This window comes from Scomber japonicus, chromosome 16 (assembly GCF_027409825.1).
Source record: "Scomber japonicus isolate fScoJap1 chromosome 16, fScoJap1.pri, whole genome shotgun sequence".
NCBI classification, from domain to species: domain Eukaryota; kingdom Metazoa; phylum Chordata; class Actinopteri; order Scombriformes; family Scombridae; genus Scomber; species Scomber japonicus.
In genome coordinates, this window is record NC_070593.1 from 25,324,200 (window position 1) to 25,344,632 (window position 20,433).

Consider the following 20,433-nt stretch of genomic DNA (forward strand, 5'->3'; position numbering starts at 1 on the left):
ATACTTTATTAAAACCCCAAATTGAATGTCACCCTAACACAAGACAGCCAACATACAGCAAGGAAACATATAGATTCAGGCAGTATAAAATAAGTGCAAGGTACAACATCAACATCAAATCAATCAACAACATTTAGCAATCCACAACAATGTTCATTATAAAACCTCACTGCACCAGGTATAAAGGTTCTTCTAAATCTTTATGAGAGCACCTTGGCATCACTAGTCTGGCACTAAAGGAGCTCTCACCAAAAACACCGTAAAATGGGTGGTCCTCGTTATGCAGGATGCTCCTGAGTTTCCTGCCTGCTCTTTTCTCCATGACCACCTCTAGTGAGTCAGGAGGCATGGCATGTTTTAAATATGTTTTAATAATTTAGGTGAACCAACCCTTTAAGAATGCACTATTTAAACAGCATGGTTGCTAACTGGTTTTCAGATGGTTTTAATACCTGCATTTACTTTTGACCTGGACCTTAGCTTCAGAAAAGGAACCGGTCCTCTGCACCGCACTGTAGCTGCTCACTGCTACTACAAACAAGTCAAATGCATCCCGTTATTAAAGTATTTTATAAATTGAATAAAATTCACAGATGTAGACTCCATTAAACCTGATAGTCAGTCTTCCTGAGCTGGAAGAGGCAATGAATTTGTGATAAATTAGGCACTAAGAGCACAGACAGGTGATCTCCCTCTATTGGAATGTGGGTAGCTCGTTGTGGTCATGCTGATTTTCAGTGTGCCTGTTGAGGTTGCCTTCAGGGCATGACAAATCCTTGATTTCTGGATTTTACAGCATGGCGAAGAGCATGACATCCCAGAGCTCCCTGTGCTGCCTTATTTCTAAACAATGTCATCAACGGGATTGCATTTATTTAGGAGTTTCCTTTTGGAGGTCACTGGAGCGGCCCAGTCTGCTTGTGTTTCCGCAAAGCAACATTAGACAGCACAGTATATTAAACCTGTAATTTGTTGCTGATGAGTTTAAAACCTATAATACTTACTGGAAAATGAAGCACAGACCAAGGGCCAAGAATGTTTCAATGTAAACACAAGAGACACTATTCAGACCTGACCGGGATAACAAACCTGGATCCACTACATTTGAGAAAATGTCAGTTCCACATAAAGACAGCATGTCCATGTCAAACCCAAAATGATCTGCCAAACAACTTACTTTTTATATTCTTTTTTCTAGTACAAGAATCTATCTCACATAAGGAAACATGCTAGAGGATATTTACAATGTTTTTGTTGGCAGATATGTCCGTGGAAATCTGGCAAATATGATTTAATTGAATAGTAAGTCTGTTTTATGTCGTTCCAGTGTCTGGCAGATTACTCGCCTGAATTTAGAGTGTCATCACACTGTTTCAGTTGAACAGGTTATCTCCCTGCAGTTTAGCAGTGCATTGTCTCTTGTAAAAATTTATATTACAATGTAAAGAGAAGGTATAACAAAGACCTAGTGACAGCAAAGCAAGTAGCAGAGACATCAACTGTATAGACATGAAAAGACATTTAGATGTAACAGGAATGTGGAAGTCACTGAAAGTCAAGCCAATCAAGCATTGAGTATGCTCCCTAACCAGCTGCAACATTTATTCGGCTTTTCCTATTTAATTTTGTTTAAGTGGAGCTTTAAGTGTGATGATAAACCTGAGCTCTTATAACGAGCTTGGTCATAGCCGCCGGGCACAGGAGTGTGAGCCAGCAACTCATCAAACTGAGCCCGCGCTCCTGTCTGTGCTGCAGTAACCACAGCTCCCTCATCCCTGTCAACATTTTTGTGTAATGGTGCCCAGTGCGGTAATAAGGCCAGCAAAGGGGTAATTGCAAACAGGGTCTCTGAAAGAAGAGCCTATTAAAAAAACAAACACACGTTTGAACTCAGTCCAGCCAGAATTAGTAAGCAAATCAATCATAAAGGGAAGGGACAATGAAAAGCAACGTGATGAATGGCTGTAGAGCAGTGGTTTATGAAATCGCTGATAAATGATGTGTCGTATACAGTATATTAGTCTCTTAGATGGTATGCGGTCTAAAATGGAACAAGAATGATAATTTTGGCCATCGTACCAGAGTATTTGTTTTCACCTGGCTCCCACAAGTCCTTTTCTGATTTCATGAGTCGTGATGACTTCCATGGAATCCACTTTCATTGAATGACCTGTGGCAGTGAAGAATCTGCTGCTCTCCAACCACATATACCAGAAACTCAGACACTCAACTAAACTTAATACATCACAACTCTACTATAATATGATCTTAATGATTTTATAATATTTACTGTGTGCGCTTCACATTATTACCAGCAACATAAACACCCACAGTGTTTGAGTTGAAGTCATTCAACATAGTGTAATTAATACTAATAACATAACATTTTAAATATTACAGGTAAATAATTCAGCTGTTTCATAATCAAATAAGATCATAAGAAGGTCAGTCTTGTCAGACTCACAAACACAAGTTCTTTGTGAAGAGTCTTCTGGGATCTTACCATAATAATTGAGTCTTGCACAAAGTTACTTTTGGCAACGGCACTCAAAGAGTAAGCAATGCTGCCTTAAATTTCATTTTCATGGCTGTTCCTTCTCATATTGAGTGATACGTTATTACTTGTAATGGCTTACAAATAAAATAGAACAGTTGATCAGGTGTAAAATGGCCCTCTAGATGATTTTGACATTGGAATGATGTCTGCTACGTCTACATCTTGATCCATGGACCTAACTTGTACACCCACTCAGCCCAGGAATCCTTACTTACTGCTCATTACTGTGCTTTAATTTATTTCAACACATGCAGTGGGCTCCACTGAGCTACAGCACATATAATTCCAATATGTCATGTCATAAATCTCAGGATTCTTTTTTCTTCACAAAAGAAGCCATCAAATCACTGGCTGTCAGGTTAGTATGAAATCTTTTCAGCTGTTCTATGCCACAGGAATTTTGGAACAATCTTGGAGAATATGGAGTATTATTTGGGACATTTGAGGCTTGGTCCAATGGAGTTGTATTTTTTTCATTAACTTAAATCCAAAGAGTGTCAACCATTCCCCAGATCATCTTCCAATTTACTATTGAGAGAATTCAAAGACCTTTTGTTATATGTATGACTTTCTTTTTAGGTTTGTCAAACGACAGGAAATGAGCTAATCCTCTTTTTGTGTAAGGTTCTATATTGTGTTTGAAGTGGTATTGGGTGGAACCGCAGAGATGTTCAGTCCTGAAATTATAACGATTTAGCTAAAAGTTATCAGGGTGATATTGTCATAGCGTCATTTTTAACTTGTAACCAGACCAAAATTGGACCAAAACCCTACAGTAGTTTAATCACCTTTGGAATCTTTGGTAATAAAATCTGTGGCAGAAATGTTTGGACGGATGGATCTTTCTGCTAATCTACCACTTTTACACATTCTGACTCACTGACCCACAAAGTGAATGAAACATTCAGCGGTGCGTCACACTTGCCGTCTTCAGTTTTTCAACTCTCTTTCCTTTTTCCCACATACAAAAAAAATCTAAAGCAAACACTTCAGAATTGTAGTTATATTGTTTGTGTTGGGGACGTTTGTAAAGATGAGTGCTACATGGGAAATTTCTCAAACTTGACAGGGACAAACAGTAAGTAGTTACGGTTGGACTGGATTTCATTGGTAGGTCATACAAAAGGTTCTTGAGAAAAATGCAAGATAATCAACTTCGCCAATTCCGACATTACATCACTCTTAAATCCAGACTATACTGTAAATACTTTTTCCAACAGTATTGCGACTGTATTTTATTGTACTTTTTTTTTTTGGTGGAGAAGTTGCTACCTTCTCAACCATTCCCAGATACAGCAGTCCCTCGCTACCAGTTACATGTCCACTCAGGAATGTCCATCCACTTTTCTCACACTTCTTGAGAAATTTCTGTCTTTTTTTTTTCTGCTCCGTTTGCAACAAACGCTGTGAGCAGAACAAGCGTCCAACTACATCAGCTGTTAACCAGCAGGGAGAGCTTGACGTTGTCCAGAGAGGCTCTGAACTGTGGGAAGCACAAGCCTTTAGAAACACATTGAAGAGTTCCAGGAGGATCAGAGAAGACACCTCTCAGATTTTAACATCTCTGCCTTTCACAATGTGGAATCCTGGAGCACACCTGGTGTCAGAGATTTATCAAAGCACCGTTAATACTGCCGCGCCAAATGTTTTTGCAAGAGGCCATTACATTCTGCTACATGTCAGACTTTTCTTATGTCCACTAAATGTGCAAACTATTAGGAATACACAATTGACAGTTGTTTTACACAATATACTGTATGATATATCACATATTTCACATCTGGAGTGCCTATTTTTTCCATGACCCACTTGGAAACTCATAACCAAGCTATATACGCATTAGATCATTGTTCTTTACTCCGTCCTAATTCAAAACAAATGCAATACACTTATCCTTTCCGCATTCTCAACGGGTCACTGGATGTTTATGTATCTTTTAATTAGGGTTTAATCTGAGGGTTCGGGCGCCGCAGCCAACAGCCTCTATGGTTACGTCGAAGGTAATCGCTGTCCCCTGAAGATTAACTTTAAATGTAATGATGATGACCTTTCCATGGAAACCATTCATGCTGATTGAATGGCATATAATCGACTCTACTCTTTCCAGAGTACATCCTTCTCTACTGAGCTCTCAGTTTTGTCAACAGAGCATAACATGGACATGAGGGAGTGTTTTTTTTTTCTTTCTGATGATGACCATTATGTCTTTGGAAGCAGTGTGGGCATATTACAAGACTGTTATTTCCTCAAATAACTAGGTTTTCTACTGTTTGCATTGCAAATTGCAAACTGGACTACTCCACATCTGAGATGTGTCTGTGTTAATTTATTGTCTTCTCTCACAAATACAGATGTACAGCGTCTTCTTCCTGTGCACTCCAGATTCTTTTTATAGTGTAAAAATGATGGCTAATGGATGGACAAGGTGTTCCTGTTGTAATTCAGGCTGGTGATGATGACTTGCATCGAGCTTACGAGGGCTGAAAAGAGACTTGAGATGTCAAGACCCTTACTGTAAATCCTGCTAGCATGTAATGAGACGCTGATGATTCTAGCAGGCCGTGCTGACACTTCTGTGATGGAAGCAGAAGAATAAGACAATAAGGACATCTCGGGAGGTTGACTGTAGGAACACACAATGTACCCAGAAATATTAGCTCCTTTTCTATCAAGTGAATGAGCTCGAACCCCGTCTGCAAACAGTTAACAGTGGGTGTCAGACTTTTTTCTTCTCCTAATAAATTGATGGAACAGTACGGTCATACTTCACTTTGCTGGTATTTCATTTCTAAAATTTGTTGAAACAGCAACAACAGTCACAACACATTCCTCCCCTGTTTCTGCACTTCTGTGGTTTGTCAGCACTTGCGGCACGGAAAAGAAGAATTAGGAAAGTTGGCCTAAGGTCCACGTGATCTCATTACCCCACAAATTATGTTAGTACAACATAATATGATGTCATATCACTCTTAGATATTCCTGGAATGTTAGGTTTCTTTTTTTTTTTTTTTGTACAAGAGTCGAACGGAGTGCATTTCCCTCAAGAAACCCTCAAGCTGATTTGTTGAGGTTGGCTCTTGCAACATATGCCTGTGAGATGCCTGCTGGTTTCAATCAGGATGTTCCAAAAATAAAGAAACAAAATTCCTCACTGTCCTACAATTAATCTCACATGAGTTACTGTCCTGTGTATGTCTTCGGTTAGAACAGCTTTGTCACAAGAGTCCACACATTTAAACAAGAGTGGAATTTATTGGAGGTCATTGCGAAGATTCGGGTTTTCCGTGGCATAGGAAATCTTTCAAAAATAATGCTGTTTTTCTATTTTATTATAGGATTAGGTAATACACATTCCAGCTCAGTCGTGAATACAAGGGGAAAAAATGTCAGTTTGCTGAAAACACACAAAACTTGTTTTCTCTGTTATCTGTAAAATTGCTTTACTGGAAATGTAATTTGTCAGGTTGACAGAGAGATTTGACAGCAACATGTTTTTAAGTCTCAGAAGTAAGAAATGACATCACAGACTGATTGTGCTACACACAGCAATTCTGAATAATTACCTGCCAACATGATTCAGTATCTATACATTTTGTATAATCAATCTATACAGGCCCTGTATTGAATTGTACTTGATAGCTCACTGTAATGAGACACATAATGGATACACCATAATTATTAATATTATTAAATAACTGTGCTATTTCTGATATGACAACTGAAAAAGTATACTGTGAAAAAAGTTTCTTTCTTTACAATATGTTTCTGGATTTATGGAAGCTACCTCTATATAGTAAGGGAGTACAGTGTTGCCTAATGCAGTTGACCTAATGTCTTCCCTTCCCTTTTCACATACTGTCAATGTCAGTTAATGGCAATCACATCAACTGTTCAACAGGTAAAACAAAAAGACTATAATCAGTGGGAACCTTTGTGCTTGTGTATTTGAAGCAGATGTATAAAGCTTTAATAAAAAATGATCATCAAACTATATAATTCAAGCCCATAAAACAGTCAGCAGGATGTTATATCCAAAATTATGTGGTTTCCTTACATGTGGCAAGTTTCCAGAGGTGGAAGTAGAGTAGTCTCCGCCGTGCTGACATGGTCAGAATTGCTGTTTATATTTGTGTTTATGTGCTCTGAATGGCAGGATAATAGCCCTTCACATTTGCAATTTGTAAAAAAACCAGGAGGTCAACGATATCAGTGGGGCTCTGGCTCGCATCTGGCTGCCAGATTGGATATGGGTACCTGTGGATGTGGGAAAGTGGTGCAGCTCAGATCTTACTAAGACTGTTCTAATGTGCACAGCAGGACATGACACAAGTTTCCATAGTGAATAGATTTATTTCAGTAGCATGACAAGCACGCACCTTGTTAGTCTATATGGTAGATTTGATTTAGCGAATGTTTTCATCACGGACGTGCTGATATGTACAGTGGTGCAGTGGTACTCACAGGGTTTTTACTCTCCTTTCAGGTCCACAGTTGTCCGTGGGAAAGCAGGAGGCCTTTGAGACCTTCATCAGGGACCATGAGGACCATCTGACCGTAGAAGACAACAAGAGCCTCCTCAAGCAGAGGTAGTAAAGGTTCTTTCTCTGCCCATAATTCAATCCTGTTTACATCTGGTGTTTATTTGTAGCTGTCACTCAGTGCTATTCTATCATAAATCACAGAGGGAGCATGTGAGTGGTTGTTTGAAAACCTCCTACAGATCACACACAAACATACACTACATGTGCATGCACTCATAGTGTATATACAACAACACAGCATCCTCATTTGTTGGCCAGCACCATGAAACCTTGATTTTTTTTTCTGCCTCATCGTCTGTTGTACCTCACAAAACCCACCTTTCATCAAATACTTTTTGTAGCGCAAAGTTTTTTCTGTGATTTAGATGATTGAGTTAAAAACGAAATGGAAATTAAAGCGCTAAAACATTGTGCTGTATCATATCCATTAAGATGTACTTACAGTAGGCCATGGTTCATTCTACATTTGTATTAAAAGCACCTGCAGGAGCTGTTAGGTTTTCTAAATGTATTGGTTTTGTCTGGAATCAGAAAAACTTAAAAACATTTGGCAATCTACTGTACATCTAGTAAATAGTTGCTGCCAACCGAGATACAGTGTGTAATACAATTTTTACACAATACTTTAAACCTTTGTGTTGTGCATCAGGCATGCTTAGTGTTATTTTACCCCCATCAGTGTTTTTGTTTTTTTGCTACAACAGCCACAGATTAACACCTACATCCTTTTGAGCAGGTCAGCTGAGGCCAGAAGACTTGGGGAACAACTGCATGAAGCCAGAGACAAAATCAGTAAGTCGTTTCAACAGATGGAAGCTGCCTTCCTGAAATTACATTACGTTTAGGAGCTGCGAAAACGTTAAATTCTACATTTCATTGTCGTCATTATCCTAATAGCAAACAAAGACTGTGGCACAAGCCCCGAGGAAGCCTGATAATTTACCCTTCTGTTAACGTTCACCAAGTCCCAAAAGACACCGGCCTACCTGCCTGGAAAACGTTAATGATCAGATCACTGTCGGGGTTCCGTTTTCCCCCGGAGTGTAGAAATGCCGTTCAGCACATTCCTGATATTTTCCAGGACCAAGAGGCGTTCTGATTTCCACCCACCTAGTCGTCCAACCTGTGCTTTTTACTAGGCCGTCTCAGGCTGTTTTATGACGACGCTGTAAGCACACCCCTGTGTTCTCCTGGGTAATGTCCCTGACAGGTAGCTTAACTGTGCCAGAAGGAGCCCTGGCATAAACATGCTTCAGTCCATTCTGAATGATTACAGTTAGCCTCAAAAGAAATCCACCACAGCTTTGGTCTGTTGTTTCTCAGGTGTTGTTCAGACATGCTGTGCCATGGTTAGTCAGTTGGCATGCTTCTAGCTTATTTGATTATTGAGCAAGATGGGAAATTTCTTAGTTATCCAAATGAGTGCACTTTGATATGAAGTCACACCACCAGTGATTTCACACAATAATGTATCATAATGATGATTCTCCTGATTTTCCAGGAAACACAAAAGTAGCTAAAAATATGTTATTAGGTCTCAATCTGGTTTGCATTTACTATTGCAAGCTACGTTTATGAATTTCCCTGGACTGAGTGTGTGTGTGTGTGTTTGTGGCTCATTTCACATGCCGCTGAAATGGATAGGTTTGCCTCACACCAGCGCCTGGCATCGTTTCTGCCTCAGATCACGCCTGGTGGTTTGGTAGCTTTGGGCTGTTCGCCTCCCACATGCCAGCATACACTTATCACCCTCGGAATTTGATTTTGTTTCAGCGTTAAGTCCGCGAGGCGCTGACACAGCCGTATGTCAGACGTGTCACACATCATGCGGGGATCAGCCGTGACAGCGCGTACAATATTAACTCTTTGAATGCGTTCTGCAGGCTTCGTCGCCGTGTGGTTAGAGAGCACAGAAACTGGTTTTGGAATAAATGAACATGGTTTTTTTGATGTTATTTGTGCGCTAAGGTTTTGAAGAGATTTAGAATCCAAATTCTTTAGTGTCTGCAAATTTGGAAAAATACCCAGAGAACATCTTGACGCTGTCAAATATTATTACATTGTTAGATGCATGGAGCTGCATTCTTCCTAGATGAGAGACAGTGTTTTTAGTGGAAGGTGGTTGCCTCTTCTGGCTGGAAAGTGATGCCATAATATTTAGCTCAGTGTGTTTCCTTGCCATCTTGGAAGCCCTGCTTGGAAACTTTACACTACCTGTGTCTCATGGTTAGTGTAGAACATGGAAACAGCTCACATAATATAGACAAAAGCTTTAGCGCTGCTTTTTTCTGATGGATGTACCCCAGCATGAGGGTCAGTAGCAGGGGAGAAAGGGAGAGGCGGCAGCCCGTGGAGACATTGGTGTCTAAACAGTTCCCTGGTTTACAGTATTGTTCTTGGCCACCACATCAGGCCTTGGAATCCAATCCCACCGGAGGAGCGTATACGTTCCGAGCCCTTAGGTCCAAAAAGCGCAAGGATATATATTTATTCAGAGGGATCAGCGGTGCACATCTTCTACAGCATGAAAGGTGTATGGCAGCTGGAAATGAGCAGGATGGCTTGATTTCTCTGCCAGATGTGGCGGGATTTATGCAGTACAGTCCGAGATGGAGCATCTGGTATCTACTTTGGCATCCCGCTTTCATCCGATGCTCACCTTTGCTGTTGTCACCCAATGATTGAAGATTTCTGATATAGATTGCAAGTCTGTCAACTTGATTCCTGCATTGCATGTGTGTTCTTTCTTCTAGATTTTATATGATGGTCTTGGTTAAAGTTATGACCTTCAACAGCACTGTCTTCAAACACAGGTGTCCAATAAAAACACAGAATACGTGTCCAACTCACAATTATGTATTAACAACCTTTATGTTTCATTTCATATATTTTTGACACACAGGTCTTTTCCTGGTTGTATTAGTATGTCTGAGCACTTGAATATTTTCGTCCAGGTTTTTTTACATTACTTTGTGCACTGACTTAACAGCAATCATTCCTAATGTACGCTTGAATCAACACCCTCTCAGACATTGGGAAACAGGATAGCATGTATGCTCCTTGGATCTGGAGCTCGCTGTGGTATTTGTGCGGCGTATCACATTTAACCTCCAGGCCACAGAAATCACCAAATATTTATTAAGGCTTGTAGCTTGAAACCGGTCCTTTACGACGACGGCATGTCTCCCGACAAAGTGGGGGGAAACCCTCCATGGTTTTTGAAGAGGTTGCGGTGTCGAGCCCACAGTCTTATCCTGGAAGGGGGACAGGACGACTGAAGCGTAATGAAGTATTGCTGCGAGCACACCGCACACCACTATTACTTGACACGTATGCAAATTCATCTTTCATGGAATTTTTCTTGTCATTGACGGTCAGGAATACTGGTAAAAGTGCTTCGGCAGACTCTCCAAACCAAACACTCCATCACCGCTGACATATCTGTACTTTCTAGTAGTACGTCCAACAGGCTCAATTTAAGATCGCTCGAGCAGAATATCGCAAAACAGAGCGTATCTACATCCTTATCTAGGACCGTTACAGTACATCACTGAGCCGTTAAGTACAGCCATTTATCGCACCATGACCCTGACAAATATAGATAGCCACCATGTGTATCTGCCTGGCCTTGGGGTTGTAAAAAGCTTCAGTACATGCCATGACTGATGCAAACCACACGCGTAGTGTTGGCCCCCATGTGCTTTTCATGTTGCCGTTTTCACCCTGTCAACATGGCACACTTTCGGCATAAATATTTCTTAATCCTTTCACGTTCTTTTCGAAAGAAGGAGACCATACATCAGTAAGGTTGTGGGTCACGACTGAGAGAGTTGTGTCTGTTAGAGAAGATTTGAGCATCCCAACTGACCACAATGTGAAACCGCAGGGGCGTCTCAGTTCATCTACATTCTCAGCTACGCTAACTACCGACTTAGTATGAAAAGATTTAGCGAGGCGTTCTCAAAACAACCCTCTTTCATTACCCGAAAGCATTAGGAAAAACTCTGTCATCATGGGTACAATCTGTCGCTGCGTGTCATTTGTAACGTTTCACTTCATCGATTCATGTCTCCGCTGTCTACCATAACCCCAAACAGTGGTCTGTTTGAAAAAAACTGAGAAATGAACTGCTCTGTGTTGCATGGGCGGATTGCAAACAGTTTTAAAGCATTCCTCAGTGGAACCTGAAGGCTGCTATAAAAGTCTGTGATAATAACATTGTTACACTTTGTTAATCCTTGGATCTCTATAAAGAATTCAACTACACTCAGGGTCACTTCAACAGGACAGTCTTCTTTATATGTTTTCAATGTCTTCATCTTTTCTTTGACAAAGCGATTGCTCTAATCCGACTGTTTTACAGCACCTTGAGAGGTGTTGCATGAAAAGGTAGCCCCCCCCTCCGTTCCCTCCAACCCACTCCACACACAGCCCATATTCTGTGAAGCGATACTTCATCTGGATTTCTCATTTTTGTTTTTTTTGGGGGCTCAGCATTTAGATTGGCGGCAGGATCGTATTACAGAAAGAGCACCGTCTACATGTGTATGAGACCTCGGGGACTGTAATGGAAACTCGCCACAGAAGATACTGCCATTCAATGTCTCTTTTATCTTCCTCCATGGTCACTTACCCGACTCCCTATCTGAAACTTTAGTCACTTCTTTTGATGTGACCCTGTAATTGTCGCTTTTTTGTTATCTTATAGTAAAAGTATCCCCGTACAGTCGCACACAACCTCGTGCGATCGTTTTACTATAGATAGAAAATATCCACAATATGTTTTGGTCCATTTACTTTACAGTTGTCCTTTGCCACTGAGGCATCGCTTCACTAATTCAATATCTTCAATAGGGCAATTAACTACTTCAATTAGGGGGAAGAGAGACAGAGAAAACAGAGCAGCAGACACAAATGACTTACCCATATGTTAACCCGGTGTTACTGCCACAAGACAGGCAGTGACCCAAAAAAGCCTCCCTCTTGGTGCTTCCTGGCTCGCTCGAGTCACAAGAGTTCATCCCGAGGACTGTGGAAGGAAGTGTGTAATTCAGCAATGCCGTCCTGTTTTGCAATATTCTATAAAGTTCATCTGCGCGTTCACCCCCGTCACTTAATCTGAAGGCAATTTAACATAATATCTGAACAGCTGGCCCATTTCCCGTAAAAGACACAACAACAATCTTTCTAAATTGGACAGGTAATGTTTCCAACAGGGGACAAGTCTGATTTAAATGCTGTCAGATTAATATAAAGACAACAGCAGCAAAGCATGGAGAGAGAACTGTTCCACCTTTTAGGGTCACTGTAATAAACATCTCTATCTCTATCTCTTATGCACAAAGACAATAAAATATGTGTGATAAACCATAAAATAGTGAAAGTGCCCATTTTTAAGTTACTGAGGAGATTCTTCCTATGTCAAATCAGTCTTTAAGAATATTTTTCCACTTGCGGCGCAACCAAGACGAACAAGATATTTAAAAAAAACCTCTCTACAACCACAGTAACAATCCGATCAGCACTGTCTCCTTATGTTTTCAATTCACATTAATGCCAACTGCATGGATGAATGCCTGAATATCCAGCTATACACTTGACATACAGTGGGTGAGCAAATAGGAATTAAAGGAGTCACACTATTTCCATATTTTTCCAGCTTTTTCCATAAATGTTCTATCATGTCTGAATAAAGCTGTAGGAACATTAATATAAAAGACAAAAAAAACATCACTTTAACAAATGGATGATGCTCTGTATATGTCTGAAAAGGGATTTTGACTCAAAAAATGTCTAAGTGTAAAGACAGAAGATGAGTTAAACATCCTTATTGAGCTGTAATCACAGTTTTGTACAATTCATGAACATGGATCAGACACAAAAATCTTGATATCTTGATCCACGTCTGTCAGTGCCGGTAACCCTGCCACTTAACAACAGTGTAATACATGTCATGGCTGCTAATATGGAAATGACTTACTGAAATCCTCCAAACCAACATAATTAAGCCTGTTTTGTTGCTACACAGAACTGTCACGATGTATTATAAATGAGCAGTCTCTGAGAACTAGTGGTAGTGCAATAATTACTGGTCTGTGAGACACTTGATTGGCTCTCGTGGGAGGAAAAAAAAAAAAAGAAAACGAATGACTGATGCTGCACGAAAGACATGGTGTTTGGAGGTTGTTTGGATACACACTACGACAAAAAAACATTTTGCATAGCTGGGATTTGAAAAATGAGAGGATCTTTACTGGATCAAAGTTGTACAGTCATTTGTTTGAAGGGGTGCTCAAGCTTTAAGAGCCACGCAGTCGTTTTCTTCATTTGCCTAACATCAGAACATCAGATCTCCTCACCCTGACTACCTCTCTCACCCTCACTTTGGCAACGATTTAGTCATCACATTACAGAGGCATGAAGAGCTTTGTGTAACCCAATACAGAAAAATGTTGTTTTATTTACAGCTGAGAATGCTTTTGGCATCGCATCAGTCAACTCCACTGCAGAAAAGAATGTACAAAACAACTGAACTCTAAGAGAAACAAGTACATTAAAGCACCAAGGTAACACTTTGAGCACCGTGAACGTCATTCACTAAACAAATTCCTTGCACTATTTACATTAAAGCGCTCCCCCCCCCTTTCATAGCATCTCTTGTCTTGTGTATCCAGTATCTCAGTGATGTGTGTGTTTGTGGATGTGTGTGTTGGGATTTGGAATTCCATCCGAATCCTGTGCTGTGGTTTGTTTCATTGTGAAACACCCTGCAGGAACTTTCTGTCAACGAAAATGTAGAACCATGAAGGCAATAAATCATCATGTATCCTCTTGACGTGTGCCTCAACAGAATTGTTTATTTTGTTAGAAAAACTATTAAGACTGTTGGAAAAAAATGTTCAGTGGTATGGAATGTCCCATAATGTGTATGCTCAAGTATTTGATGAGATAAAAAAGTAAAAAATGGTTGAATCGGATGCTGTGGTGAAGAGTTATGTATGTGACAGAAGATAAACGTCTTTAATAAACATAGTAAAAAAGCTTTCAAGAGTTTTCAGGTTTAAAAAATGCTTTAAAAATCTAATTCTCTCCCTCTCACTTTCTCAGATGAGTTGAAGAAGCAGTTGGAGTTACGGCGGAGGCAGAGAGCAGCTCATGGTGAGTTTGAGAAGCAAAAACAGCAAAATTGCAACCACATGCCAAAGAGCAGCATCATTTCCAACAGGTAAACAATGTGTATATACATTTAAAGCATGATGAATGAAGTGCATCATTTGGGCAGCGATCTCCACATAACTGAATCAAGTGTTGGCTTCTCAGTTACTGAAAGGACGAACAAAGCTGCCACAAAAGCATTTTGATACAGAGCTCTGTGCAGAATGGTGTGGTAAACACTGCGGGCACTCTTGAAGTCTTTATTCAGCAGTCCCACCTTCAAAGCCTTAATGTCTGAAAGCTTAGTGACCAAAAACTGTGGGGCCACAACCCTTACACTCCTTCATTTACTCTTTTTCTGACTGTTTTGATCAATGACATCAATGCTTTCATGTGGAAAACTGGTTGTAAAGTGCACAAACATCTCCTCCAGCTGAGGTGCCGAAGGTTTTTTCTTCTTATTTTGAGTCCTGCATGAGAGAACGCTTCAGTGCAGCCTGGCCTCTGTGATCCAGAGCCAACGTTTTTAAAGAGTTGTGTTTGAAGGAAATGCACTCACGTGTACACAACACATGCTTACTAGCTTCTGGACTTGAAAGGAAAAAGCAAGAAAACATTATGGCTGTATTAGTGATTATAGCTACAGCAGTTCCACATTTTTCCTTTAAAGCTGGTGTAATTCTCCTCTAGGTGTAATTGAAAATCACACAGAGGTCAAGGAGGAGCTGGACCCAGTGGAAGAAAACCTGCGTGAACACATTGAGCAAGAAAAAAAGCTGTGAGTGCAGTAAAAAATGTGTTTTAATGTATTACCGCAACAAATATTTCCATAGTTTCTCCCAAGACCCTGCTAAGATTGATTAGACACAGCAGATGCTTTGCAGTGTGGACTAAAGATGAATTTGGTGCTGCTAATATCTCCCGTCAGTTACAAGAGCACCGTTGGCCGTCTGAAAGCACTGAGGACAGAGATTGAGCACCTGCAGCTGTTACTGGAGAGGGCAAAGGTCAAACTCCAGAAGGACTTCCATAAGTGGTGGAGCCAGGAGGCTTCCAGTACGCAGGTGACGGACCTTACCTCTCTCTACCTATCTATGTGACAACACCACATAAAGCTTCTGTGAGCATGACGTAATGTGGGATAGCGTGTCAAAGAAATGTTCCCGTCCATTCATTTTTGTCTCTGTATTTATGGATGTTTCCCTCTCTGTGTTTTCTGAATATTAGCCTCTACGGACACGTTACAGTGTGTGTAAGTCGATACGCATGTGTCTCTGACTTTCGGAGGCTTTTACGGCACCAGTGTGACCCTTGCAGCCTCTGCTCAACATCATGCAGAATGGGCCCTGGTGGGAAGATCCGTAGGAGGCAAATACACGGAAACACATTTTTACAGAATCGCATGTGACCCAAACAAGGGGCCTGCAGAGCAGCTTAGAGGCAGGACAGGAACAGCATCAGTGCATATTCTCAGCAGTTACACTCTTAACAAGGACAACATGTTCATGAGATTTCTCAGCAACACAGAGGAGGGAGAAGAAGCCAGTCATTGTGTTTATTCCTGTCCTAAATAATATTTTGTGTTTGTGCTTAAATGCTTAGCGAGCACAGTGGAAGATAATGTTTGCGAAATCCTTTTGAGGGAAAGATGAGTTGAAAATTCCCAGATTATAACAGAAAAATCTGGCACACTTTCATTGGCGTTGATAGCTGCTTTACTCCTTTAAACAAAAAAAAAAAACAAAAAAAAAGCAGACGGGAAGAAGATGTTAAAGCAGCAACATCTGAGCTGCAGATACTGCTGGCTTTCACGCGTCGGTTTTGATCTCATGAATGCAGCAAGGTTTGTGAATTTATCACCGAATGACAAAGAGGAAGTCTGACAGACTCTGCTCGCATGTGCAGGAAACAAGCGGCTTTTCCTCGCCAGTAGATATTCAACAGCTTTGTTCAAGCATTTATTGGTCTGTTTTTGGAAAGCAGCACACATGTAACTGATGACACGTTGAATGAGAAGTGCGACAGAACACGAAGACGTAAGATACCTGAGGTCCTCCGTTCCCTCCAGCTCTATGACGCATACGGCCACATTGTGTTTAACTGTCATCAGCGTAGGGTCGGTGTTCTCACTCAGAGAAATGTCATTAATTTCTCATTGATTGCAACTAGGAGCCTGACACAGAGGTTGCAGCCAGATGTCAAACAAGGTCACCACATGGGACCTTGCAGCCGTCTTCACCTGGTACTCCAGACTTTGGGTGAGTCATGTAAAAAGACTGCTTTCTGTTTGTCCTTCCATCCATCCCTCAAGCACATGTAAACGCACACCGACTGTATAGTGTTAAAAGTGTGGACCTTTTACTTTAAGCTATCATCAAGCAATCATTCTGAGTCTCCGCTGAGCTGAGCTGAAATCAGCCACGTTATGACGAGAAACACCTTTCCTTCACTGACTCATTTCTGCTCAATTTATTAAGGCTATTTTTACCATTTCACCATCTGCACTCGAACAGCACTTGATTAATGTCCAACAATCTGCAGCTTCTCATCGCCTGTTTCCATGGAACAAATATTGAGCAAATGTTGAAAGGTAATGTCACTGTGTTCTTTCGCCTCACCAATCATGCTCATATTTGTTATTTCAACGTCCAGAACTGATAAGAACACACTGTCAGTCTCTACAAGTGGGTAACAGCTATGATCAGATGTGATATTACAGCTCTAGGGACATGGTTCACTCTCTAATTCGCCATTCAGCCATGACATCAGGGCTGCCGTGACAAAGCTATGATGACAATACTGTGTCAAATTGAAAGAAACAATAGCCTCAATAAATGAATCATTATTTTTTTTATCATTGTGTCATGCGTGTAACTATATCCAGCCTGAATGAGCCTTACAGACACCACAAGCTCATGCAAACCAGGACCAGAATGCTGCGAAAAACAACTTCAAACAGCAGAGAAAGTCCACAAAAAATAACGAGAAGCAACTTAAACAACTTTCATAATCAAATCCCCAGACCATCATTGTCCACAAAAAAATGTTGTTTTCATCATTTATAATTCACGTACAACGCATAAACTATAGTAGTTAAGACACAAGAGTAAATAATGATTCAAAAGTCCATTTGATCTTCTATTTCTAGGCTTTCCAGGCAAATTCCAATTTTTTTTTTTGACCATCTGCACACCAGAATATTTCAAGGTTCTGTCGAGACATTTCATGGATAATTGACTCTCGTAAATCATCATAATTTGTACAGTACAAAAGAAAATCACAGAGCTCAATATTTGTCTAGTCTGTGTTTAGATGTTGGCCATCTTCACCACTAAAGACATAAAGTACAAATGCATGAGGCATTTGAGTGTACTTTGCACTGTGGCGCCCTCGTGTGGCTCAAACAGACGCGTGCATGTGATGTGACACCTGTGAGATGTGATGTTACTGGACTTCTTTTCTGGATCAATCCATACCAGTGTAACTCCATACACACATCACGCTGTGTTGCAGCTGCAGAACAAGGTGCAGGTAATAAAAAAGCTTGATTGTAACTCATCACACAGGCCGCCCGGTCTGAGCAGCACTGTGAGAAACTCCCCAGCAAGCCGAGACCCAGACCCAGACTGTTCCACCCCCTCTGCTCAAGAAGACCCCAGGTCAGCCAAGCCTCACTGAACTCTCACTGGCTTATTTATAGTGGATGATACAGTTTGTCCTCTTCCTCTTCACACTGTATTTATCACATTTCCTTGAATTTCAGAAGTGTCAACCCCACATTACCAGCTGTACCAGCCTGGCATGATAAGCCTACAGACAGGAAGGAAGCTGACATCACTCCTTCATCAGAGTGGAGGTACACGAAGGGCCCAGCTGGTTTGTTTCAAATGACACTGAACATCTAGTGGTTAAAAGTTTTCCTAAACTGTGTGTAATTGATGGAGGGCTTTAAAATAACACCACCTCGGATCACCCTCGTATCCTTGTACCACATACCCGCAACTTCCCTGGTTCCAGTCTGGCAAGGGACTTTTCAGCTTCTTTGCCACCAACTGTCCAATAAAGCCAAAAAAAGCCCAAATAATAATAACATAAAATAAAATAACACCACCTCTCTCCATTCATTTATTGAGCACATTTGATACATTGAGGAAAAGCTTATAAAAGCACATTTTATTCGATTGAATTTAATTTATTGTTATTTTTATTCACAGACACATTAAAATGTCTTGAATTCTGTGTCTAAGTTAGTTTAGGAACCATGTGCGTTCACCATTGCGTGTACATTTTTTCAACGTATGTGTACCCAAATGCAAACAATGTGTATCTCATATGTTTGCAGTGTTCTTTCAGTCTATACATAAAGCCTGCAGACCTGTAGCTTTTATAGCTGCCGGGTGTTTTCTCTCCACTTATGAACGCGGCCATAAATTTTTATCCCTTTGTGAAGTAACGTCTCCAAACTCTATTAACAAATCAAAGCCCTGCTGCTGAAACAACCTTTTTTTTTTTTTTTTACAGCCGCACTAAAACACTCAGCGCGTAACATATACGCTTTTGTGCGTCTCCAGCAGCCACTTGTAGCAACAGAGATGCTATTGTTTTATACAGAGGGGCTGCGTGATGTATAAGGTTTGTAGCTTATTTCCTTTAAAGCTTTTTGGAACAAGAACAGCGTTGGCGGAGGGGCGGCGGCGGCGTTCAACAGGCCTCTCCAAACATACACACTGAAAGAGAAGGATTACTGGATTTATGCTGTAAATGAAAGCAAATCAAAAAGTCCTTTATTGTATCACGTGTGTACATTTCAGGAACCTTTCAGCCACCTCGCTCTCATCCTCGTCTTTACCACTAACCGGAGACCAGAAGACCGATGCAGACATCATGGCCTTCGTCAGAGCCAGGCAAAACCTCCTCAACAGGACAGGTAACACACACACACACACACACATACAAAGCAAGAAATAACATAGAAACTAACAATCACACAGTATACATTTTGCATTCAACACTGCCCTCGAGTGGCGTGATGACTTATATCACATTAGGACCATAAATGTTTTGAGCTTTTGAGAGTTATGTTGAATCTTTACATCACACTCTATAACAAGGTAGACATTTGGTACCTACAGGGGCCCCTTATTCTGATTGGATAACGCTGCCATCAGGCCTTGCAGCAAACATGTGTGTCCTTCATTTCAGTAAAGAACAGTTGTCCAAGTATAGCACAAGAGATATTCAACTTCAAATTGATTTCAGAGGCCGTTCCGTATATAGTGCTCTAAGACAATTTCTTAAAGATCCCCTCCAGATGTGTTAAAAGACATAAAAAATACTTTGCTTGGAATAATAATGTGTCTAATGCAGTTTGTCCATAGAACAAGTTTCATACTGGAGCATGATTGGCTCCAAACTAGTTGCTAGGTTACAAATCATACTCATTTTGACATGCTTTAAAGTGAGATTTAGGATCAGAAGAGAAACCTTGTAACTCCATATTTTGTTTTAGACACACTAGGTTTCTGACAGTAGACCTATGTCTTATTTCTGTAGAGCCCAACAACATCATTGAGGGCCCCCTTTCTGCTCAAGGGCCACTGATTTTCCCATATGGTAGATCCGGACAATCTGCAAGATGTAACACTTGACAATCTACCAATTACCAGCTGAGAATGATTCACTTGTTTTGTTTTTTCTGGCAGTAGTGCGTGATGAGTCAGGACATTCTTGTGAGCGAGATCACATAAATCAGACAGTTGTTTTTCACATAAACACCCTCAGAAGCCTCTACTGCTGCCCATCTTTTGCTCTTACGTGGTCTCTCTCTCTCTCTCTCTCTCTCTCTCTCTCACACACACACGCGCTCCGTCTCTTTTTCTCTCTCCTCTCCTTTGACCCTCGTGTAGCTGCTTACTTTGGCAGACGGTGAAGTGGACTCGGCTGTCTTGTGGTTCGCCACCAGATATGCGGAGCGGCTGAGGTCATGTGAACAGACAGACCGATGGCCAAATGAGTAGAGACACCAGACAGAAAAACAGCCGGGCTGAGGGAAGACATTTGCCCTTCTGAAATCTTTCTCGCTAGCTTGTTATCCTTTCTTTCTTTCATTCTTTCCTGTCTTTTTTTTTCTTCCCTCTCTCTGGGTAAGGAAGACTCATTTCATGCCTCTTTAACTTGGCA

At 40.9% G+C, this 20,433-nt stretch overlaps 1 protein-coding gene across 1 annotated transcript in view; it reads left to right on the forward strand.

The window, feature by feature from the left end:
• kif6 (kinesin family member 6) overlaps positions 1 to 19,901 on the forward strand; it is a 57,216-nt gene extending 37,315 nt beyond the window's left edge. Inside the window, exons 14-22 of the mRNA XM_053335203.1 lie at positions 7,041 to 7,143; positions 7,835 to 7,890; positions 14,206 to 14,256; positions 14,944 to 15,031; positions 15,182 to 15,317; positions 16,423 to 16,511; positions 17,820 to 17,912; positions 19,065 to 19,180; positions 19,807 to 19,901. Of these exons, the coding sequence (XP_053191178.1) occupies positions 7,041 to 7,143; positions 7,835 to 7,890; positions 14,206 to 14,256; positions 14,944 to 15,031; positions 15,182 to 15,317; positions 16,423 to 16,511; positions 17,820 to 17,912; positions 19,065 to 19,180; positions 19,807 to 19,901 (827 nt within the window). The remainder of the gene's footprint in view (positions 1 to 7,040; positions 7,144 to 7,834; positions 7,891 to 14,205; positions 14,257 to 14,943; positions 15,032 to 15,181; positions 15,318 to 16,422; positions 16,512 to 17,819; positions 17,913 to 19,064; positions 19,181 to 19,806) is intronic.
• The last annotated feature ends 532 nt before the right edge of the window (positions 19,902 to 20,433 follow it).